Raw genomic sequence first — 25,821 nt, 5'->3', positions numbered from 1 at the left:
ATGTTATCAAAGGCCTCTGTGACAGAGTACATATCATTTAATGAGTTTTGATGAAGCAAATACTTGTTTTTGTTGCGCTTCCAAATAAAAGGTCAGCATAAAAAAAAAAAGAGAGATAGGACAAGATTGTGGCAGAAACTGTCAGGAGCTTTGTTAAACTTCCCCATGGTGACACGATCCAAAGCAAATGAAAATGGTATAAAATGCTTCAAAAAAATGAGGCCAGTGAGAATCCTTGTCACTGGCTGCCTGGTTTAATCAAGAAATAATAGAAGGAGACAAAAAGCAATAAAACCCAAATGCCAATGTTTTTTTCTTATTGTTACTGAGACATTGAATCCCTGATCAAATAAAACACCTGCGAGAGCTGCAGCGTATTGTGCAAAATTATCCCACTCTTCAATATATGAGTTGCTTTCATGAATCACGTCTGATCTCTAGAATAGTTTACAAAGCTGTCGAAATAATTAGATTAAAAAAAATTCAACTACAATTGCAAATTGATTTTTAAACGGTACCAAAATTGATTTTGTAATGAAACCACACTGACGTGGTGCAGAGAACAAAACGCTATAAACGTGAAGAAAATGGTGAGCACCTGACATCCGCATGGACTGAACCCATCGGATGCTATCCGGGGTGAGTCTCAACTATAAAACTACCGATATGGATGATAAAACTAGAATACAGACCATTATAAATGTCATTGCAAAGGGAAGCTAAGTTGATAAGTCAGATATAGGATATAATCCCCATCCAAAGTTAATTAAACCTGAAACTGAATATCATACCTACTGCATAATGTGATCATACAGTCTCTATTTCAATGGAAAGCTCAATACCACATAACCTTCCTCAAGAACTCTGCATTGAATTCTCCGAGCTGATTTGGAGTGCGACTTTAACCAAATAGATGTTCTGTCTCCCTGCTGTTTTGCAAGTGGTAACAAGTGGTAGAAGCCAACTATAGAAAGGACCATCTGCCATCTATCAAACCCGACACTCTATTAGGGATCTACAAAAGCAAAATGTCAATATAACTCACACAAGATAGGTGTGGCAAGAAAGAGAAGGTAGTCACATTAAGATGATTGGAATATCATAAAGAAAATAGGAAATATGATGGGGCCACACCAAAATACTGAATTTGAATATGACCTGATCTATCCTTTATTTTTTAGAACTGTATTTCTCAGCTCATACTAACAACAAGGGAGCCTCAGAAACAACAGGAACATGTTGGATGTGGCCCGCTGGCACTCGGCTGAATAGTCAAACGTCCTTTGTATTTAACTTTGGTGGCAATATACTGCTCTTCAAAGGTTTTGGATACAAGAGAGTATGACGTGCTGCGGTTTTCAGAAATTTTCAGAAAGGAAGCATGTCTTAAATTCAGGGTTCTGAAAGTTCAAGAAGAACAATATTTATGTTAGGAATACCCCAGGTGCAATGTGCCAATTGGCTTTGTATACATGGAAATTGTATTATTAAGTGGGAACAAAGTACAGAAACATATTAGCTCAATATTATCTTAAACCAGGGGTTTAAACACATTGTAGTTTAGAGGCCATATACAGCCCAATTCCATCTTGAGTGGGCAGAATTGGTGAAATAGTGCCATAATAACCTCCAAATTTAACCTTTAAAGTTTTTCTTTGTTGTGTTGCCAAGTATTCATGCTTATAATATCTATATTTTCATTTCACAAAACCAAACAATCAGTAAGAAAATCTTAATATAATGGCATTTTTAATGATTCCGGTGCAAAATACAGTGCAATATGTCAAACACCATCTGCTATAGCTGTTACATTATGCATGTTTTTACAAACTGACCCTGACAGCATGGCTTTGAGGCCAATTTTCTGTCTTTATGGCATCGCCAGTCTCAGTGTTGTCCTCTTCTCGTAAGAAATGTGTTCATCTTGCTTGGTGGTTTGGTGGGCCGGTTTGGAGCTTTTTGGAGGGAACAGTGTTTCCCGGAGCTAATTAACACTCTGTGACTTTCAAACAGAGAGGGGATCCTGCAGATTCAACAAACACAAGCTTTTATAGTAGAAACAACAAGCAATACTCTCAGGCGAAGACCAGATCTCGAAGGAGGAGATCACCTGCAGAGGCAAGGGGGGGGGGGGGGGGGGGGGGGGTACTGTGCTGTGTATGAAACAGTAACCTTTTCACAGTTGTAATATGTTGCGGATTCTTATCAGATAACGGGGACGACATATTAAAGATTTTGCACTTTCTTAAAGGTGAAGGAGCAGCGAAGCCATCGATTAGCTAAGGCATGTTCTACTTCTTAATCTGTCCCTCTCCTCCACCGCCCCATCCATGAGCTCTCCCTCTTGCTTCTGGGTGATAGTTGTGATTGGCAGGAGTGGGAGGAGAGGATGCTCTGACTCAGCCTGAATCCGTCTTTTGTGAAGTTAAATACCAATTTACACTCTTCCCTATCCCCTCTCCCATGCGACACACACACATCCACACCCGCCCCATAAGCTCACAGTCTTTACATTTACAAGTGTCGGCTCTATACAACCCCCCCCACTCCCCAACCTTATCCACTGCTTACTCTAACAAAGAGATGATTTTATTTCGTGCTTGGTGTATTCCTGTGTCCTACTTTTAAAGCACTCCCCCTCCTCCCCTTGTTTTCCTCTCTTTCTTTCCGTCTGCCTTTCTCTGTTGACGGTCTAATAAGCCAGTAATTAGCACCTGAAAACAGAGGATGGTGATAGGCTATTGGACGAGAGATTGCGGTGGGTAAACAAGGCTCTTGTTTTCCTTTCGATCGACGGCCGCCAGCATATAAAAGAGCACTTTTTCCAATTGTAAATCTTCTGCATTTGTTATTTGATGGGCCGGCCATGAAGCACACAACAATATGTAATGAATAATGAGAAAAGAAGTAATTTAAGCTTGTGAAGTAGAATTATCCTATTTTACGTACCAAGGTTTTAACTTCTAAGTTCCTTATGATATGAATGGAGTTGTTCTTGTTCTCTTTTAAAGCTCTTCGGCACCAGACCTTCCCGCAGCACAACTGCAGTTACAGCATCAGCTTCAGAGTGATAAACTAGGACACTGAAATACACGGGCTACAGAATTAAAGTCTTCTAATTTGCAAGAGAGAGAAAGCAAGTGAATGCAAATAAGCCACGTTGTTAGTTCCTGTTTTTCCAGTTGTGATGCTGCTAGGCAAAGATGGAGGTCATGAGGCGGAGAGATGCATAATGGATAAAAGAGTATAAAAAAAATAAGTAAGACAGGAAACACGAATGGGGAAGCTTTGCCAATACAAAAGCAGGTCAAAGCTGTCAAGAATGCCTTTATTTGTAAGTTTGAGTCCTTCTTTGGCTTTGGATATCATTTAAAGGGTTATTTACTACTAAAACAACGTAAATACTGAACTGATGCTGGTCATAAATCTTGACAAGGAGATATTTCATAAACTTGAAGAGGGCAGGCCGTAGCATATTGTAATATATAGTATGTTTTATGACATGGGTTCTTATTCACGGGTACTTTTCAAGTACAAAGAGGTCTATTCGAATATTATTTCAAGTTGTTTAATTAATTGATCTCACTCTTTAATTTCCATTTGGTAAGTAAATTAGATCCACGAATAGTCTAACCGGCAAAAACCTTGAAAAATAGATGACATGGTGCATTGTGGTGATCACATATATTACTGCACATTCAATAAAATGCCCAAATTACTTACAATCCCTGGACCAAATTTCTTTGCTACAAGAATATATGAATTCAATAACAGAGCGATTGTATTGATGCCTTCTGACATGCATTCAAACAAGAAATAAAATGTAAAATATACTCAAATGTGTAAAATTCAACATTGAGTTAATGTATCAGTTAAATATCTGAAGTGGAAAAGTATCTTAAGGTGACATGTATTAGCATCCAGGCATAATGAATCACAAACCTTAAATCTTTACTCATTTAACAGGCCCAAATAGAGTGCACTTACCGCATCGTACTCTTAAAGTACCAAGTGTTTTATTACACAGTATGTCTCTGTTAGTATTTCTAAAGCAGAACAAGAGGGATTATTTTGTTGATAAGTTATGCAGATTATGGGATTTTATAAATCTTGCAGTGCAGCAGCGACGGCTGTTGCCTAAATAAGAGTTTGCATCCGTACTTTCTCATTAAAGCAAGCACCCAGACAAAATAAACTACACCATCCTTTTTTTTTTTTTATTCCCACTGTTGAGATACATGAAGCTGGTTTAGAGGCCAAAAGCAGTTCACAGCTGATGCTACTCTGTGGAGCAATTGTTCCCAGGCCAAGCCCCTAATACTCAATATAGTGTTATAAAGTTTCTTGCCAGGGTCCTACTTATTCTTCTCAGTCAGCTTATTAGCCTCGAGTAATATGTTGCAACCCCAGCTTTCAAAGTAATTAGCCATAAGTGCAGGATTTTTTTTTTTTTTTATAAAATTGTCTGTCTGGTTGGTTAACCCAATTCATAAGAGGGCAAATCTGACAATTGCAGTTTAAGTAGAATGACGAGCATCCTATGAATCATAATTATAATGGCACAAGGAAAGTATTAATTTCTTTGCTTCACTTTTGTGGTATCAAACCTCTTTAGGTTGAATATGTCACGTGTGCTATGAAATATTGTTGAACTAAGCCACGGGTCCAGCTGCTTATATGTCAAGTGCATATTATGCTAATATGTGTGTCTGTGGTGACATTAAATATTTGAGTGTCCTAAGCTTGGACTCTTGTTTACTGTGAGGATTAACCTCTCTTCACTAAATCTGTTACCCTCAGTGAAACTGTTCATAAATCAGTTTCGGCAGATGTTTACATCCGTGCTAGTTAACGCTATAAAAGCACGGGGGCACGTTCATTTATAATGCACACAGTATTTTCTGAGCACTCACATGTTTTGTTTTTGGACATCCTCAATTCTGAGTGTGCGCAGATAAAGAGATAAAGAAGCTTAATCATAGTTCAAAGCTTAAAACCAGTGATCCAAAACTCAAATCTGTAATAGTACAAAGCTTTTAGCAGTTAAATGTGAACCGATTGTCTGTTTTCATACAAAGTTTGTCTGAGCTTATCCATCCAATTAAGCTTTAAACAGCATTATTGCCATTATAAAGACCAGCACTTTGTGTCCTCATGGGTGAAAAAAAGCATTCTGATATCCTACAATAGCATGATTTATTTTTAAAAAATCTAGAAGCTTCATTAAAGCAGACGCTACAATATGGTTCAATAACACTTTAGATTGGCATCTTTGACAACGCAATAATGAACTTAATCTGCTCAGCTCTATAAGACACGTTTTTGCTTGTTTTTTTGTCGTTACAATTTATGTAGTCTTAGGTATGGGTAGTATCTTTCAAAAAAGTGAGATTTGAAATGTAAATATGTGTTTTGAAAGCTAAAAGCTGCAGTGATGAGCTGTTAACTGCCAGGGTGTTTGTTTACACTTATACTCATTTCTCAGTGATGGAAAATATGGTCCCAGCTTTGATGTGCTGGCCCTTTAATTTTATGTTTGACTCTGAAGGCTTTTCGCTCCTCAGAGGGGTTACAGTGGCTGCAGCTTAATATGCAGTGCCTCTATTTATTGCAAAAAAAACAGACTGTTTCTGCTCTAAGAGGCATTTTTTTTCTTGAGAGAGTTCTTTACTGGATCCAAGTATATATTGATAAAATAATGAAACAACATTTAAAGCAAAACTAGTTATGTATACATGAATCACACTTTTTGAATTCATTATGAAAAACAGCCAAAAATATCAGTCTAGAAACTGAGTCACTGATGCATTCATTTGATGTAAGATCAAAAGCTCTCGAAAAGAGCTAGAAAACTTGTTTTGTGTTTGTGTGTTTGTTACGATCCGTATTCACTGTCACCTCATCCCATCCGTCCATTCAGTGTGGTGACTGTGCAGTGAGGATCAGCTCTTTCACCCAACTTGGCTCAATACAAGAGAAACAGAGACCAAAGAACAAAAAGAGAGGTTCTATATTAAAAATGAAATTAGAATTGTAAGCTTACATAATGAGTGTGAATCACATCTCACTCCTCAGTATGCGAACAAGAAACAATGAAGCCATTTTTAGAAAAGAGTAAGCTGGGATAGAGATGAAACGTTTTCAGAACGAGATAATATCGTGGCCTTATTTTTGATTAAATGAAACAATCGAAATTGATTTTGGCAATGGATTTTGGTTGCCCAAAAATCCTCCACAGAAACTTGCCCAGGCAGGTTTGGACGAAAAGTGCCCGCTCGGCCCACATGGACAGAATTGGCAGCTATGCTGTGCTGTTTGGTCATTATTTTGTGGTGCTTTGATAAATCCTAAACACAGTTTGTAATATGCAGACAACAGGACATAGTGAACGTCCCATCCATTCACAACACCTTAAGCAATCATTAAAATGTGCGAGTTAACACAATTATGGGCAATTCACTAAGGAGATAACTTGTTTCGTGTCATAATACAACTTTACAACAAAGAGATGGCATAGTGAGCCACAATAGCATTGAATGTGTCCTTTGCGTAACCAGAACTGGAACGGGCACTGGTTGGTGAAGATCCCTCTCGAGAGCACAATGAGAGTTAAACCCCATTTGTGAAAACATAAAACCTTTATGTCCGTTTACGCGACAACATTGCTCAAAGCCTGGACGGTATAAGAACTAACCCCTGCAAACGAGTGGACAAAGGGTAAATTATGTTTCTAAAATTTAGCTTAAAAAAGCGAAATTTTAAAAAAAAAACGCAAAAATGAGTGAGGAAGCATTTCAGTATATAAACACTGATAACAACAATATTTCTCAAAGAAAACTCTTCCAACTTTTCAAATTCCCAATCAACATTTCATATAATGCCGAAGGAAACAGTTTTGTCAGTTTCTGACTACTTGTCATAAATCCTACAAATCATTGTGCTCTATAATTTCAGAGCTATTTGTATGTCTGCGAGAAGGATAATCATCTGTCCCTGTCACGGTAAACACAATGATAACAAGGCAATCACACTCTGTAGATTCCTGTCTGCCGTTTAATAATGCCGCTGCGTTGCCGCAGTTACTCACCATGACAATGCGGGCTCGTTTTTTGCTGTGACATCACCGTGCCACCCACTATTGGGTATGAATAGCCGCAGTACCTCGTGGAGGGAACCGGCAAAGCCATGGTAACTCGTTAATCACTCACATATAGCTTTGAGTCATGTCAAAGAAGATGGTGAGTTAATGTTCCACGGAGAGATTGTTGACCCTGGCAACCAGGAATGGCGTAACCCTGGTCATTAGCATAGCGCCTTTCTTTCACGAGCACATGCACGCACACCGGCACGTACACGCACACACGTGCTCACACACTGTTGTCACCTCCCATATACATGACCCTTGACAGGAGAGGTGCTTGGTAAGACAGCCTGTCAGCAGCTCGACAATGTGTCTGGCCTGTCTCCCTTCATTGGATGGCCAGCATGTGCCTCAGGTCGTCCCTGCCCATCTATAGCCACACCAATTTACAGCCACGCTGCCAGCAGTATAATACTTTCATGTGACAGTTTTGTTTTGTTGTTTTTCTTCTGGTCAGCAATTCTGAATTACCTTGTTTCCATTCTTGTAAACTCCCCTGAGGTTATCTTGCAATAATGTACAGGCACAGTGCGATCCTGCGAGTATAACACTCTTATGAAATAAGGAGTTATAGAAATTCCCGTACTGTAATAATAATACAACAATCATCTTTGTACTTGTACCACGCTCTCATAGTAGAATATGAGAAGAATGGTTTTTACTTCTTCTGCAATGTGAGTCTAATTCTGTTGAGTGTGTTGTCTCTGTGGCCTTTAAACAATGCAGCAACACAATTTTCTGATGAACGCTCATGCCCGCCAAGATTTTATTGCTTTCCCTAGATTACATCAGCCTGTAGTAATTTGCTTTTGCCAAGAAAATGTGTGATGGTAATAAAAATATTTCAAACCATATCTTAATACAAACAATACTTTTGAGTTGTTGTCTGCTAAGTTGATTTTTCACATAGCTGTCATCAGCATTCTTCATTCAGGAAACATAAACAGAACAGACTGCGTGGAATTGAAAGCAGCGGGATCACGGCAATCACATAAAGATGATTTTTCAAACATTTAACTTTGACAACAACAGCGAGCGGCTTGTTTGTACATGAGATTTGTGTTTTTGAGTGGACGGTGGTGAAAGAACAAGGACAGACTCTTGCTTGTAGGATCACTGAAGATGTTGTTGAAGACACATGAAATGCTGTTAGATCGTGGCATCACATATGACAGCCTTTTTTTATATATTCACTTTTGAGCCACGCTTACTTGAAGTAAAACCTGAGTGCAATGTTCTTTGAAAAAGAAACCCTTTCTCAAGATGTGTGAACACACGCTCTTGCTGAGGTTAAATTGAGGGCTCCAATTAGGAGGGACAAAGAAATTAAGGTTGTATATGAAGTAAATGGCTTTTTAATTCCATGCACATGTGGATATACTTCTTTGCATGTCGAATCACTGTCAGTTATGTTATGTATATTTGGAAGCACTCAGCATGGTGTGGTGTGGGTTTGGGTAACGCTGAGGCTGCTTCATGAACTTATCGAGATTTCATGAAAATATGTCCAATATAAATAATTTGTGCAGTCCAACACCACGAAATTAACTTCAGTGTGATACCAAGAAATACTAAAGCTGGCATCCGTGATGTGAATATGCTGCAGAGTTGATATTTTGTTCAAAAGCTTTTACTGGCGCTGGAAAGAAAATGATGTTCCATACATCTATAAATGACAGTGAAACATCCATGACATTAAGACGTTGAGAAATGTGGTGAATTACACTGATTATCTGTTCATCACGGCACTTGTTAGTGGGTGGTGTACATTATGCAACGAGTGAGCATGTTGTCCTCAAAGTGGATGTGCGAGAAGCAGGAAAAGTGGACAAGCAGAATCATTTCTGTGAGATGGGCTCAACTGAAGTGGCTAAACTACTGTTTCAGCTTTTTGGGGTGTTCCATTTACCTATCAAGACTGTTGTGTTGTAGAAATAATGGTAAACCAGCAACAAGGTCATGGATGGATATCGGTAGTTGATGCATGTGGCTCCACAGAGGAAGGGGAAAGTAACACAATATCAGGCAAATGGTCATTCATGTCAGATGATCTAAGTAAATCAACATTGTGTTTTTCTTAGGTCACAGATTGCTAAAATACCATTGTGCCTGTTTTTAGGTCCAGAAATGATGTGTAAAATAATTGTAGATGTTGTAAATTGTGAAAATAAGAATGGATATGCTTATACTCCAGCAGAAATCCACCATATTTGACAAGAGCTACATACTTCAAGATCACATTAGCATCCTACACTACAAAATCTGCACACATACCATCTCCATGTAACAAACATTTGTGTAATGTAACGTGTTCACACGATCTGCAAATTGCGTTGGGACTGTTTATCTGAAGCACTGAACTCTTCGCTCCCCAAATGGTGATGTTGTGAAATCCCTGCCAAACACTTAAGCCAGTGAAGGAACTGGAAACCATTTTGTTTTGAGTGGAATCAGGAAGTCATTAACAAACTGATGCATTACTACAGCGCTGTAATGGCTGGCATTCTGATACCGATGCATCATGGTGCCAGAATGGAGGGCATGGGTCGATAACACCTCCTCAAAGTGTCTTCTTGGCAAGTAATGCAGCCCATAATGAAACTGGGGAGTAGATGAGGAGCAGCATATGGCAAGAGGGTCTTACAACCGACCTCACCCCTGTGGTGGAAAGTCCATTATCGTTAAGAGTCTGAGGAAGGAGGCTTTGTTGCTGCTGACAAAGCCTGAATAAGTGTATTAACCGGCAGTTTTTCAGCTGTCAGGGGCCTCGGTTTTGGGCCCCTACTAATGTAATGTTAATAAAAACAAAATAGTGGGCTGTGAGACCCCTGAGAGCAGCCGTCATGTGTCTCCTGTACTCCTACAGACCCAGGCAGTGCACTGTAATATCTCGTGCACCTGCCTGCATCAGCAGAAATCACACGTGGCGATATGAACAGTTATGGTTGTGCCTCCGGGGTTATTGCACTTGGTTTATTTAATGATGCTATCAGTGGCTGGGTGAATGAAAGAGGTGCATGCTGGGATAAATCAGGAAAAAAACTTGGTACCGGTCCAGACACGGTGAGGACTCACTTACACACAGTGTACATGATCACAGACATAATAAAAACTGACAGTCTCCTCTCTTTCCCTCTCTGTCTCTCATTATCACACAAATACACAGATGTTGGCTGTTTTTCAGCTAACTGCAGTATGGGTTTTGCACCCTTTCTCATGAGGAAAATTATTAGCCAGCTGTTCAATCCCCAGCTGCAGAGAATATTTAACGTGCCATGGGTGCTTAAATATACAGACAGACAGACACACACACAGACACACACACACACAGACTTGCAGTACTATCTTTGTGGACCCTCCCTGTTGATGAAATGCATTCCCTCATCTCTAACTTCACAACGTAGTGTCTTACCTGTTTGGTAAATGTAGCGCACTTCAAATTCTTAGGACACACACACACACACACGCACGCACACACGCACACGCACACGCACACGCACACACACACACACAGCTGGGTTCAACACTGGGGGTTTTCACATTAAATACGTACATCACCGTTACACTCTCTCTAACTTTTATCAAACCTGCCACTTGCATCACCTCACTGTGTGTTCAACAAAACATAAATGTTTTTCCTCTTTTGAACCGCTTTTGTCCCTACAAGTACGGCAAATTCTGATAATATAACAGAGTAAGAAAACACACGCTTACACAGACACACACACACAGTGAGAAGACGTGCTCACGCTCTGCGGGTGAGAGGCCATTGGACGTTTCCGACATGTTAATTGCCCGATGTTAATCAGTTAGCAGACATCTGACTGAGCTGGAGGCCGGCCGTGGACTGCCATTAAAGTCACGGAAACAAGCAGATACATTGTGGACAACTGAAGGAGAAAGGAGCAATTGGCAAGGCTGGCTGCACTGTCAAGCTGGCAAATATGACGTTGGTGTGTGTGTGTGTGTGTGTGTGTGTGTGTGTGTGTGTGTGTGTGTGTGTGTGTGTGTGTGTGTGTGTGTGTGTGTGTGTGTGTGTGTGTGTGTGTGTGTGTGTGTGTGTGTGTGTGTGTGTGTGTGTGTGTGTGTGTGTGTGTGTGTGTGTCTAATGAGATTGTTTCCTTCACATATCTCTGCTTCCCTGTGTGGTTGAAATCTCCCAGATGCCAACGGTGTCTGGAGCACATTTGCAAGAATGTGTGCGCTACAGAAATGCTGCATATGTGAATGTTTGAGTGTCCATGTGTTTGGCATGCTTGCCTCGCATGAATTTTGAACAGACAGGCCAGACGATCCATATTGTCAGGGTCAGGTCTATCTGGGCTCTGCCAACCTCAACCTCTGAACACCAAACATCTGCTCGGGTCAGCCAGCCAGTCCAGGCATGCTCATCATCAGCTGGATGCTGGCATTCATGTTCAGGCTAAGTACTGGCCGGAGACAAGGGTTTGTGTGTGCAACCATGCAAGTCAAGCCCCAGCTCTCTGAATCACTCCGTTTCATTTTAGATCTCCGGTTGCCTTGGGCAAACATGCAGTGAAGACTTTGGTTACACAGCATTATGTATTGAAGACTTAACAGTTTGTTTGATCTATGTTTGCTCTTCCTGTGTTGACAGCCATTCCTTACTATCAAACACAATCTGAAAGGACTTAATAAACCAGATCCAGTGTCGGAAAATATCAGTTTTAAACTATGGACCGTGAAAACATTCTCAACATGAATTATTTTGTATTTGCTGCACATTTACATGCGATAATGAAGTGAATAGTATGCCTTAGATATACATAGCGCCCCTGATATTACAACCCTGAATGCTCTCACTCTGTACTTTTCTTCTCTCTCCTTTATCTCTCTCCAGGAGACTATGTGGTGCTGACCGTTTTCTTTGACCTGAGCAGGAGAATGGGCTACTTCACCATCCAGACCTACATCCCATGCACACTAATCGTTGTCCTGTCATGGGTTTCATTCTGGATCAATAAGGACGCCGTTCCAGCGCGGACATCATTAGGTAAAAAATTATTCATGGTCGAGGGTCCTTCTATCATTGATTATTTGTAGCACATGCTGATTGATTACAAACTATAAATCGTTTTTTTGTCTGTTAGGAGATTACACACAATCCATTACTGAGACTTAATTATTCTTAAAAATAAATAAATAAATAAAAATCTGAGAAATTTGTGTAATCAGGCCACTCAAACCAAATTGCAGTTGCGAGGCTATTCTGTCATAATCTACAATGTGAAATGTATCAACAGCTCTGTAGTGGCAAAGCACCCCCTTATATTGTGAGGTTGTCTACTTAACTGCCCTCTCTCTGCTATTCCTTCTTTTTGTGTCTTTATCTTCCTCATCATTCCTCCAATGCCTTTTTCCTTAGAGACGGGGCAGCTTCTTAGGAATCTAGTGCATCTTGATTAGAGGAGCCTATCCCGGCACATATGTTTGCCTGCATGCCTTAATGAGACATTAATTATGCAATACAGCGGGGAAGATGCTGCCTCAGCACAAAAATAATGCAGGTGGCCTCTTAAAAAAAAAATGCAAAAAAGGGGACAAAGACTGTAAAATAAGGGCAAAAATTAGAATTTCAAGGAAATTTGTCAGCTTTTGAACTTGTCCTTGGTATCCAGTAGACACTTCAGAAGTGTTTTATTTTTTTATTTTTTTTTTGGGGGGGGGGTTCATTATGCAGTTACATACATATTCCTGAGTCAGCTTTCCTTTAGGACCCTTAAGGACATAACATCTGACCTCAAATCCGTGTGATGCCATTTTTTGATTTTTTTGTATTAGAGGGCATAACGGAATGTTAAACAATGCCTGCAAGCTGGAAATCCTCATTCTATCACACCATCACCATTACATTGGCCGTCATTAATCTCTCTAAAAATAAGATGTTTTCATTTCTTTGACTCCTGCAGCTCCAGACATGATTTGCTGTTGTAGTAATAACACCATTAATTCCACGGTAAAATTGGACCAGGAGTCAAATGTCTTAATTTCCTTTTTGAAAGATGCTGCAGGATAGGAAGCGGATTAATGCAGATGACATAATGCTTAATCCTTCAGTTCCATCCAGAAATACATCAATACACTCACAATGCCTCAACATTAATCTTGACAAACACTGATGTCACTCAGTGCACGTTAAATCTCGATATAAATTGTCTTTTCTATACAGTCTGTCCTCACATGTGCACGTTCTATTTAAAGGGGAGATGTTTTGAGTTGTTTGTTTGGGGGTTGTGAGCCGACTGTTGGTAATCTGCTGTATCTGTGTACTTGCGAACGCATCTCCTCGTCGTGTGCCATCACTCGGCCTCCATCTGCATCGTCATTAGAGGCAGTCAGAGGAAGTAAAAAGGGCTACCAGATGGTGGTTATAGGACTGCAGTATGTCAGTGTGGTGGTCAACGGTAGTTGAACTGTAGAGGAGTATGTGGAGCAAGGGGACAGTAAAACAGCTGCTCACTAGTCCCCCCATGGCCTCCCTCAGTGTTAAGAGCTCACAATTAAACAGCCAACGTAAGTTAATGTATTAGCCAGACACATTCAGGTGTATGCAGTGGAAATGCTCCTCGTAAAAATAGCCGGGAAAAAAAAAATGTTCTCATCACTTTTGACCTTATATTTACACAATCATTTTACAAATCATATACATGGACTTGCACACACACCAGTAATCTGCTAATAAACCTTTAGTATATTTTGCTCACTTGTTAACTTACTTTGAGTCTTATTCCATCCAGTCTCGACAGTGTTTTTCTCCAGTAACTGGATTTTTAGGTGTGGGTTTAAATCTTATGGATGATCTCTTCGTATTATAGTGAGGTGAAACATATAGTGATAGGGAGAGTATAGTCAAGTGAACAGTTTGTGGAAAATACTGAGCAGTGCTTGTTTTTTCAATGGCTGATTCTTTTGGCAAGTTGTTTGGTTTTATTTTCTGTAAAATATTGTGAATTTGTTATGAAGATCATCAGAATAAATAAATATATTTCTACTTTTTAACCTTTTGCATCTCAGTACAGGTGTTTTCTTACCTTTATTTATGTTGCGAATGTGAGTACTACAACCACCTCTGACACACACACACACACACACGCGCACACACAAATGGCACCACTGAAAGTAATTCTAATCATGTGGTTCATTTACTTTAGAAATGGTAAATTTTGATTCCCATGGACTTGCTGTGATGCGTCACTGACACAGTGAGTCATTTGGAAAGGACGGCCAGCTCATCGCTTATTTGGGGGGAAATCTAATTGAAGAGAGTGAAAAACAATAAATCAGCTTTTATGCACCTAAACCTTGAAAGCAAGCGTAGCATTAGTAAAATCACTTGGCCTTGCACACTGCAAAAATTGGTAAACTGGGCAACAGCAGTCAGTCATATGGCTTCTGAATGTGTGCAGTAATAATGCTACAACCAAGACCAACTTAAACAGGGAGATCATGCAAACTATGCACAGAAAGGCCTCTCACAGACATTCTCAGTGACGAATCCCATCGCCGATGAAGAAACTATTTTAATTAAGACGAGTTAACTTGTTAGAAAAATAGAATAAAATAAAAATTTGAGAACTTGGAAAAATGAGACCTTTCCATCACACTACTACATACTGGTGATTTTATTATGTCGAAAAGGACAATGGTTCAATGCAACATGTTGGTAAGAAAACAATGACCTGGAGCTCCCATCCAGAGCTTGTCTATCATCTTGAATTAACAGGCTTTCAGTCACAATATAAGATACAAGATAAGATCCTTGGCCCATTTGGAGGACATCTGAAACTGAGGTGGCAATAGTCCATTTAAAAAGAAAGGCTGAGCAAAGAGATTTTTGGTTTAACATTTCTTATGTATGTATGTATGTATGTATGCATGTATGTATGTATGTATTTATTGAAGCCTTTAGCTTCAACAAAGTCAAATGGAAGCAGATCACAAAAAGTCATTGTCACATTATCTTGGTGGCATTATTGTGTCTCAGGGTAATCAATATGAAATACGTGTCATTTGGTGTAGGTTAGTATCCCAATTGCTTGAGGTAAATGTGCTTATACTTTGCTCTAGTGAAATGATTATTTGAGAGTATTTCCTTTTTTTCCCAGTTGAATGAAAAATATGCATTTGAGCAATTTTAAAAACTTTTTTTTTTTTTTTTACATATTAAGCATACATTTTAAAATAACTACTCAATAGTATGTTTTGCTTGATAACTTTGTTCTCGTTTCGTTCCCAGGCATCACCACCGTGCTGACCATGACCACGCTGAGTACCATAGCCAGGAAATCGCTTCCAAAAGTCTCCTATGTGACCGCCATGGACCTGTTTGTCTCGGTCTGCTTCATCTTCGTCTTTGCTGCACTCATAGAGTATGGTACGCTGCACTACTTTGTCAGCAACAGGAAGCCAAGCGCCAAAAAGGATAAGAAGAAGAAAAACCCGGTGAGCGTCTTTCCAAAACTAACATTTTTAATATTCCCTCAGCTTCTATGAAGTGTTTTGAAGTTAACAGCCTAGAAACAAGATAAAAAAAAAAAAATGTGTTCGACATGTTGTATATGATTCTTACTGTGTTTGTTATTCTTATAGGTTAAAGGTCAAGTTGTGTGACATACATTTTAACCCTTCCCCCACACTACTGGATTAGGCTGTAGAAGGGGGGAAAAAAAACCCTGCTTAGTATCCCTAAGGGAGCATCTTCCCATGGGCCACCATTTGAAATTACTCAATGAGTGGGGCATGCAGTTTGAACGTTTTCATAATCCACCACACATCTGTTACAGTTGTAATTTAGACCCAGGTCACATGACAGAAGAGTTGGCCTCACATGAGCCTTAAATCCCTCCAGAGAACACAGCAGCTTGGTTCACTCGCCTCAAGCCCTCGGCACCGAACACGCACAACATTACGTACATTTCAGAGCATCGACAATGAAAATATGAGTGAGACTTCTCTTTTGGTGGATGAGTGTAGACTGGAAGTCACAAACTATGTTAGTATGAAGTGCATTGAACTGGAACGTGGGAGAAAGTGGGACGATCTCGTTTAGCACACGGTCTGATGAGTCATGGACGAGCGGATGGATAATGAAGTAGCAGGTGTAACGCCAGTTTGCTCATCTCAGAGGGGCTTTTCTAGGTTCTCTGCACGACTGGCTAAGATGGTGGGGGAAGGAACTCTGCAAGTCGAGGAGGTCTTTGACTGAAAATGTGAAACTGACATGATTTCATGAAACTGCATGTGGACAGGGTGGTTGTTCAAATAGCGTTTTAACTGAATGTGATGTGTATCTTTGTAAAGATTCAAACTCATCATATGATACTGTATTAATACTGTAAATTAAATCTTTATATTCAGGAATTATGCAATGAATTACTACTTGTGTATCAAATTGCATGGAAATGTTGAAATGATTATTGTGTAAACCTGCATATCTATATGAAAATGCTAATGACATGAAAGCACACTCACCAGGACTGTGTGTATTCTCAATTGTGGGTTTTCTGTATTTAATCTTTACCCTTTTGCAGTAATATTTGTATACTGGCATAAGAAGCATGTGAGATACATATATCCCACCATGCATCCCCCTGTGTGTCTGTCCGTAACATATGTGTCTCTCTGCAGTATATTTCCTCTCTTTTCATTTGGATTCAGACAGTATAGTACTCGTAATATTCACACATTCTCTGTGTTTTGTGTTTTGTTTCCTGGTTATTGTTTTCTTGTTCTCTGTTTACATATATTCTTTTTTTTGTCACTCTCTTCAATTCCATATATTCTTTTTTTTTTTTTTTCTCCTGTCTGGACAAAAGCTCCTCCGGCTCTTTTCCTCAAAGGTATATTGCCTGTGTCTGACTGCATGTGTCTGCTGCATTTTGGCTCTCCGAGCCCCTAGCACCTCACTGCTTTACTGTCTGTTCTCCAGCAGATACGCCTCTCTCTATTCCTGCTTTATCTACCTGCATTTTTACTGTAATCCTCCTCAGTTACTAAATGGGTATCAGAGATAGCATTTAAAAGGGGCGCTCTGCAGTGCACAGTGCGGAGGCAGCCAGCCAGACATACTTATTGCAGCTTTTAAAATTCAAATAAGCATCCCACACATCCCATGTCCAGAAGAATGTATTAGCCCAGGCCCAGTGTGGATTCATTCTGGCTCCCTCTGTCCTGTTTCACTCTTCGTTGTGGTACCACAGTGAACTAGCAGCCGCTACAGTAGCTTCCTCTTCTTTCCCTTCTCCTGCCAGTAAATCTATACCTGTGTGTTTGTTGGGCTTCTCAACCTGACGCTTCCTACAGAGTCAGCAGAGCCTTAACAGACTGAAACAGACAACCAGTGCACATGATAATCTCAAAACACCCGGAAAAGCATCCAGTGTGGGTGAAAGCGAGCAAAGATCTAAATTTAACCTAACGCACAATCCACATCAATATATGATGAGGACTTTTGCACTAAGACGCAAGTCTAAATATACTGTTGAAAAATCCGAACACTGCAGGGAAACACTTGCAACAGATATTCAGCCAGATTGGAGTTCTCCAGGAACGATACCGAGTGTTTCCACATTCCAACGTCCGTCAACGGTTGTCTACTTTCAGCCAGTTAAAGCTGCCAACGCCACTGTGATGGTTTCATTTGTTTTTATTTACCAATTTATTTTCTTTGCTAACACCAGCTCAGCATAGCCCAGCTTGACCAGGCCACGCGGCGGGATGCCGTTTAACGCTCCCTCTGCTTGAGCTTCCACCACGCTTCCTTCAGTGCAACCAATCCCCCTTTGAGAACTGAGCCATAACCAGCTCTGCAAATCCTTCCATTCACCGAACATACGGCCCGTCAATAAGAACAAAAAAATGCTGAAGCTAGCCCGTATGTTGTGTTGTTGTGGTTATGTATCGTTGTCAAAGGGACAGCAGGTTTCTGCACTAGTGCTGGGCAACATGAAAAGTCATGGGGAATGTGTATTATAATTAACAGTCGTTTGAGGATGCATGCTTACAGCAAGCAACTACTTTTAACACTCAAGCTGGAATCGGTTTTGTTAATAATTTGTGGCAAACATGCCTTTCCAGATAGAACAAAAATGGGGAGAAACATTACTGAGGCACATGGAAGATTTAATATAGAGTGTTTTCTTTCTTTGCACAATTCCAAATGAGTTCATTTGAATTATCTCATTCACTCACAATGCAGCGTGTAAATATGTGTTGTTAATTATATCCTGGCTGCATGTTTCATTATCTATAGCCTAATGATTCTGTGTCATGAAGATAAAACTAGAACTACAGGCACATTCTTGAGGGGAAGCAGCAATATGACTTTCTGTGAAGCTTAATTTTGGAGTACATTCAACTTCCTGTCGTTTATTTAAACGATGAGCTTGACACCCTAGTTTATCAGCAAGGTCAAGGAATCTTCCATTTCTGTCGGGGGGGGAGGGGGAGAGTGCATTTAATCTGCCAAACAACCTGAATTCGAATTTGTGCAAAGGTGGCATAGCATTTCAAGATAAAAAGCTGATGAAAACGGTCTATTTGAATACTAATTGTCTCCCTTTAGAACGACAGGACCACAGAGTCACTGATGTCACTGCCCTATTTTAGGAGTCTCCACAAATGAAAGGCATGTGCCCTCCAGCGGTGAGCACAGATTGGGGGGGAAAGAAATGGTTTATTTTAACCTATTTAGTGACAGAAAGAGCTGTGTGCTTCACATCTGCCAACACATGCTCCTCCCTCAGCTTAGCTTCCCCATGCGTCATAAGCCAGTTACAACATACAGTATTCATTAAATGTGTTTCAGAAAAGAATGCTTACAGCACCCATTCTGGTCCAAAATTGTGATGTTTTCTTGATTCACTGGGATTTTGAAACATTGCTTAAAATCTCTTGAGAACAAATGATTCATCATGTCTGTGATGCTGTTTCACTGCATTTGTGATAGCTAAGCAGGAGGAGTGACATAATGACATGATAGGACAGGGAATTGGAAGGGCTTTGCCCAGCACTAGCTTTATTTTAGCATTCCAGATGATGCAAAAATGAACATTTGTGCTAAAAATACCATGATTGCCTCAGCCACCCACTATACCCCCAACCCAAAGGTGTAATTTGCATTGTGGGCTCCACAGGGATTGACCCTTTGTTACTCTAAGCCTCACCAATTACTATTGCAGGTGGTAGTTATGGGTTTATTTGTATTTCTTGACATTAAAAGGGTAAAAGGGTCCATTGGCAAGTCGAAGGTGCAAATTACATTTTGCTGATTAATGACTGAAAATGAAGCGAGAGACAGGGGGAAAAAAATGGTGCTCAAATGAGGTCCCCTGTTATGTCAGTGGAGTCTTGATTATGGCTCTGAGGCTCTGGTAGCTAATTGTGTCTTTTTTTTCCTGTTAAAAGCAGACACCCACGGTGGACATTCGTCCACGTTCGGCCACTGCCATCCAGATGAACAACGCCACTCACATGCAAGAGCGAGACGAGGAGTACGGCTACGAGTGTCTGGACGGAAAAGACTGCACCAGCTTCTTCTGCTGCTTCGAAGACTGCCGCTCTGGAGCCTGGCGGCACGGCAGGTTGCACATCCGCATTGCCAAGATAGACTCGTATGCACGCATCTTTTTCCCCACTGCGTTTGGTCTCTTCAACCTCGTCTACTGGGTGTCCTATCTCTATCTCTAGGCGTGGGTGTCTATCCAGCCTCATCGTACAGCCCATTGCATCCTATATAAGCTCTGTGCCAGCAAATGACATTTTTGAAGGAGGGGACCCACAGAAATACCCAGAGAATTGATTTGAAGCATTTTTGTTTTCTTTGTTGTAATCCCTTTAAGTTTTAGTTATTTTTATCAGATAACTTTGACTGACACTGCAAAAGTTGTAGCATTACATTTACCATATGTGAAGATGTTTATAGATATATTGTAAAAAAAAGAAACATTGTGTGAGAGATCAACTAAATCCTGACTTGATTTTCACCTTTTTTTTTTTCATCAATTCTGAATCGGTTATTGTTTTTTTTTTTGTTTTTTTTTCCATTTTTCTTATCAATGGTTCTTTTGAAAAATTTGCCTTTTCCACAATACATTCAAATAAAGGAAAATTCACTCACGTAAAACTCCCACGAACAAATTTTACCTTGTTTTGTGCTGTACTCCATGAAACATTTGAATATAATTAGACTAAAAACAATAACCACAATGGCAGAAGTACAAAAGACACACAATGATCTAAAAACTGTACGATCAGGTTTCAGAATCAAAACTCTGAACCCCTCTATCTTTGTCTTTATTTCTTCAGCAGAATCTAAAGCACTTTACTGAAGCTAAGTGAGACGGTGACGTTTTCTTTTTTGTTCGGTTTTGCTCATTTGTATCAGTTTATTTGGCTAACATTTTAGCACAATTATACATTGTGATTTTGTGTGGTCGGAGTGCAATGATGCTGTTCATGGACATTGCTCAAATGTACAGACACTGTAAATATTTTACTAATACATAGTGGTTTACATTTATTGCATGCACCTTTCAGGCCAAAAATCAAGCATATTTTATGGTCTTCTACTGTTGGCTATGGAAACAAAACACAAAAAAACAAGCACTGTTGATTATCGTTCAGGATTAAGTTCTACATTTTTCTATGAAAATTCTCAAAAATCACAAGAAAAAAACTGTTTATCTTTTCAAGTTTGAAGACATACAGGTGAGATGAGCCACTATTACTGGAATAATGTTTTGAGTTGGGTTTTTTTTTTCCTCCTCCAACCGTTAAAACACAAACGCCTCTGACCCCTGATGCCTCCCTGTATTTGCTGTTAAAAGCGCACATTTACATAATGACACACCGCAATTGTGTTTTGGTTATATAAGCTGTTACAAGGGAAACTGCACTAAAACCAAGCAGAGGTCCTGATTTAAAAAATTAATTAAAATTAAATTAATCATTTCTTTCCCCCCTATTACATTATCAGAGTGATGACTGCAGCTGCATAACCATAGGCTGACTTTCACCTTCAAACAGAGGAACTGAGCTGTGGGGTATTTCATACTCTGCTTTCCAACAGAACTCATTCGACGTGTTTTTCTTCCGACGCTTACAAAGAATCAAAAATGTTAATTGACAAACTCCAGCCTGGAAAAGATTTGTGAGCCTTATCTCAAGACAAAAATACCGGTGTCAATGTAAATGTCGACAACCGGTTCACAGGGCTGTGCAGAAAGTCCGTTATCATTTTTTTTTCCTTTTTTGCATTGAGATTTGCTTGAATGTGTGAATAGAACAGAGAACATCTGAACTGTAAATGTTATGTATGATACCACAACGCACACCCAATTAGACGCCCCGTACAGATCTGTTTTTACCTGTATGCAAACAGTGCTGCAAGAATGATTTGTAAACTCATAAGGAACAAGTGTAAATCACACTGTTTATGTACATAACTTATAAATGGAAGAAAACAGCTGCCAAGCCCTTGGGATTTTGAAAAGGGTATATATATTTTGTAATTTCAGCATTGTTACAGTATATCATCATACAGTATATTATTATACTTAATGTATTATGATGGACTGACCATGTAGAATTGTTGGGGGGTGCTGGGGTATTTATTTATTTATTCATTGATGGTATTTATTTATTTATTTTGTTGAAAGAAAAATGCATTTTATGCTCATAAAGCCCCTGAAAAAGAAACACAGAATGCTGTCACTTATATTAACAATGCGTTTTTGTTCAATGTGTCAATGGAGCTTTAGCTTATTTATCTTGTGTTTTCTATGTTGTGGTCAATGTACACTACTCTCACGAAAGCCTGTCGAACTGTTATATTTGTTGAATTAGTGACTTGCAACATTACCTGTCGTGCAGCTTCCGAGTAGTAGACTTTAATTAAAAGAAGAAAATAAATAGGTAAAAAGAAGAACACAAACAGTTCCCAAGCCACCAGAAGAAGGAACATTTACTTACTGAAATTAATATTTTCGCTTTTTCCACCACCACATGGGTCTACTTTTGTGTTGACATTTGCCATGAAAATCCATCAGTGACGATACAAACCCATTACAACAGTTTCTCCCATAGTTTTTTTTTTCTCTTTTTGTACTTACTGGTGGTCCTGTTGTGTTCTTTCTGAAGCTGCCACTTAAGTAGTGTGACCCTGTCGGACAATGTACACTCTCTCGCTCTCTCTCTCTCATCTGTAGGGACTTTCAGTGTGTCAGTAGCAATGTAGACTGGTCATCATCAGTGTTCAGTAGCTACAAGAAGTGTAACAGAGTGGTATCATCATTCAAAAGTGCCAAAACTGACAGACACATACACATGCAATAGAGAATATCACACTGAAATATCATTTGTTAATCCAACTCTGTGCGAATGAACCTTTTCTAAAAATTGAAGTTTTTCTCGACGAAATCCCTCAATCGTTACTTTACATAAGGTTTTGTGTTTAGTCAATATTGATTTCATTGTCTGCTTTTTTTTTTTTTTAGTTTAAATTAGAAACAAAAATGTCTGAATACCAAACTAACAAAGTCAACTAGAAAACATGTCCTACTTTGTTTGACTTTATATGAAAATAACTCATCATACTGATGATGACCGAAGCATGTTGTGTTTTATCAGTGCTGCAGAACCCCCACTTTATTCATTTTTTTCATGATGTATTATTTTTGGGCACTACACTGTACTGCAGAGCGATACAGGTATATGGAAGGTACTAAAGTGTGTTTTTACTCAGTAGCGTGCATGTTGAATATGTTTTGAGGACAGGGAACAATGTTTTGAACAATTAAGACACATTTATATGTAACTGACATATTGGCATTTATTAAGTTGTACTTCTTTTCAACCAATGCGACTTTATTTATTTTGGGACCCACAAATGAGACTTATGTGAACAGCACATGTAGATATTTTCTATTGTTACGTATTTTGTCAAACTGCAGAAAAGAAAACAACAAAACACTGGAAATAAAGAGCTCGGTACAAAAAATCCCACCACAAAATAAATTTCATATGAATCTCGTACATATGATATATTAGTTGTTTGCCATTTATGTATATTTGATTATTGTATTAAAGGGGCACTGATCAATTCTGCACAATATAATATACCTGTCATGAAAAAAGACCTTTTCATAAGGGAATTGCACATAGCTGTGGAATTTTGCAATAAAATGGTTGCATTTGTCAGTGTGTACCGGTTCATTATTATTATTATCATCAGCAGTGTTATTGGCTGTAGCCGTAATATTTCTGTGGCATTTTATCTTCCTGCAGTTATTACATTTATTATATGTGCCATTTCAACTACTTGAAACTAACCAGTAAAGGATATTGGGTGATGTGGAGGGGATTTGTCCGATGTCACATCTCCCTGGGTTGAATATGACCATTTTAATAAATTCTCCCGGGCTCAGATTGCTAAGCGGTAGTCGTCTCCAGAACAATTAGACTTCAAACATCAGAGCTTATGAAAGAAATCCTGGTGTGGTGCAGGCTAAATATAAAAGTCCTACAAGTCACTACTGCTCTTTCATGGAGCGGGCGTCATGTGTGACAGTCTACACAGTTCACTGTCATGCAACTGTACATTGGTTTTCTTTATTTTAAAAACTTCATTCATTTTGGAGGACAGGCTGGGGCTGATCATCGCTCTGTGGAGTACAATACTGTTGTAACCGTGTTAGGAAAAACATAGTATTAATAATGTGCTCCAGACTTGCTGAATTCATGGCATTTAAGACAATATATAGATAGAGATAATCCCAATTGAAAAATACGTGAGGTGTACACACTGCGAATCGCGGATAAAAACAATGATGTCAAAACAAAAAATTAGTTCCCACAACAATTGCAGGAAGCACACAAACTGATCTGAAAATTGGAATTAGGTTAGACAACACTCACTATAATCATTTATTCCCCATGTCTTTTAAGCAACAGATAATTATAGGAGTGACTAATTATAAGTTACAAATTGCAGCTGGGATGTTGAGAGATTTCAGCAGCTACAGCGGCAATCGCAATTACCCGAGCAAGTCAATGTGCATCTGATAATGCAAAAAGAAAAGAAACATTTTATTATTGGATACACTGGTGGTTTCATTGAACATAATGTCACAATGTGATTACATGCATTAAACTGCAATTAGAACATTTCTAATGGACTAAATTATAAATATTAACTTTCGACTGATGTGTCTTCTAACAAGTGTTTGTAGATTCTGGTATAACTTGCATATTGATGGACAAGAGGTTAATCCTGGTTTGCAAAGGTCCCCCTGTCAGGGGTCGGCAACCTGCGCCTCTGGAGTCACACGTGGCTTTTAAGCCGGTCTGTAGTGGCTCCTGGAAACTTCCAGACATTGTTTTTGAAAATAAACATTTTGCTTTCATATGTATTGTATCTGCATACAAAAATGGTCTATTCATCTGACTTAAATTAACTCACGGAAAAAAATCCTGAATTCCTAAAAATGGATAAAATAGTAAAATCGACTAAAGAAAAAAAAACCCAGGAAAAACTACAATTATAGAATCACAACAGTCAAAAAATGTTTAATTGCTGATAGAGCTAAAACTAACAATTAGGAAATGTACAGCTGCTATAAATATAATGGCTAAAATAGTGACGATGAATGAAATGGAAAAAGCAGCAAAAAGGAAAAAAAAAAAATCTAATTAGCTACATAACCCAAAAAAAGGTAAATATACCTAAATTGTAACTATTAAATTGAAAGAATGCATTTTTGTTTTTACTTCATTTCAGACAATCAGCATGACAAATTGTATGTGGTGTAAAATAACAAATGTATTTTTTGGTCATTAAGGTTGCAGTTCCAATGCCTCGAATCTTTATTGTTTCCAACAATGACATGCAGTGTAACCTAAAGATGTTTTTTTTTTTTTTTTAGGAGGAAACCATACACTGGCTGACTGTGGCTGTTTTTTTGGGACTGTTAAAGGACTGACCCCCCCCACACACACACACACACACGCACACACAAGGAGACTCGACAAGCTTTACTCAGAAACTCCCTCAAGATCGAATAGGAGATATTCTCATGACTACACAGAATAATTTAGAATGATAACAGCAAACTCAAATAAAATACTTGCAGATCGAAACATTTCTGTGTGAAATATACAGTACTATTGCACTGGCGATGTAATGTTGAGACATGAAATTTTACATGGTGGGGCAGCTTTTAAACCTCTTTTTTAGGTAAACTGTTAAGCACGTTTAGTTGAAGCATTATATAACCAACTGGGGAAAAAATGTCATGTAATGAGGCATTTCTGAAATATAGGAATAACAGTCTGGTTCTAGGAAAGGGAAACGGAGCGGCAGTTGGCTGACGGACCCCTGCACTGGCACCTCTCCCTCCACTGGGCAGGGTGGCAGCTGCAGAGGACAGTCAGTGAATCCCTCTGATTATTACACAACCGTCTGCAATGTACCGCAGCACCGTGCCATCATCGCGAGCCCTTTCATCAGCTGAGGTACAAGCTCTTCAGTGAGTGCAGAGCTGGGAGTGCAGGGAGTCCTGCATGAATAATGTAGCCTGCACATGGCTCACTTCTGAGGACTCCTGCAGCATGATTTAATCACTGCGAGATATGCAGAATATTAAAATACTGGTACACCACAA

At 39.3% G+C, this 25,821-nt stretch overlaps 1 protein-coding gene across 5 annotated transcripts in view; it reads left to right on the top strand.

Annotated features, from left to right (window-relative positions):
* Nucleotides 1–19,849, top strand: part of gabrg2 (gamma-aminobutyric acid type A receptor subunit gamma2) — a gene marked incomplete at its 3' end in the record, with an annotated part of 50,059 nt that extends 30,210 nt beyond the window's left edge. The window contains exons 7-10 of one of the 5 annotated variants that reach the window (XM_080509462.1): nt 12,003–12,155; nt 15,399–15,604; nt 16,978–17,001; nt 19,571–19,849. In XM_080509462.1, the coding sequence (XP_080365588.1) occupies nt 12,003–12,155; nt 15,399–15,604; nt 16,978–17,001; nt 19,571–19,849 (662 nt within the window). Of the gene's footprint in view, nt 1–12,002; nt 12,156–15,398; nt 15,605–16,977; nt 17,002–19,567 lie in introns of all 5 variants that reach the window. The other 4 variants (XM_080509463.1, XM_080509464.1, XM_080509466.1 and 1 more) reach the window with 4 other exon arrangements.
* Between the last annotated feature and the right edge of the window lie 5,972 nt (nt 19,850–25,821).

Source organism: Blennius ocellaris (genome assembly GCF_963422515.1).
Source record: "Blennius ocellaris genome assembly, chromosome: 14".
NCBI lineage: Eukaryota > Metazoa > Chordata > Actinopteri > Blenniiformes > Blenniidae > Blennius > Blennius ocellaris.
This window is presented reverse-complemented; position numbering and strand designations above follow the sequence as displayed.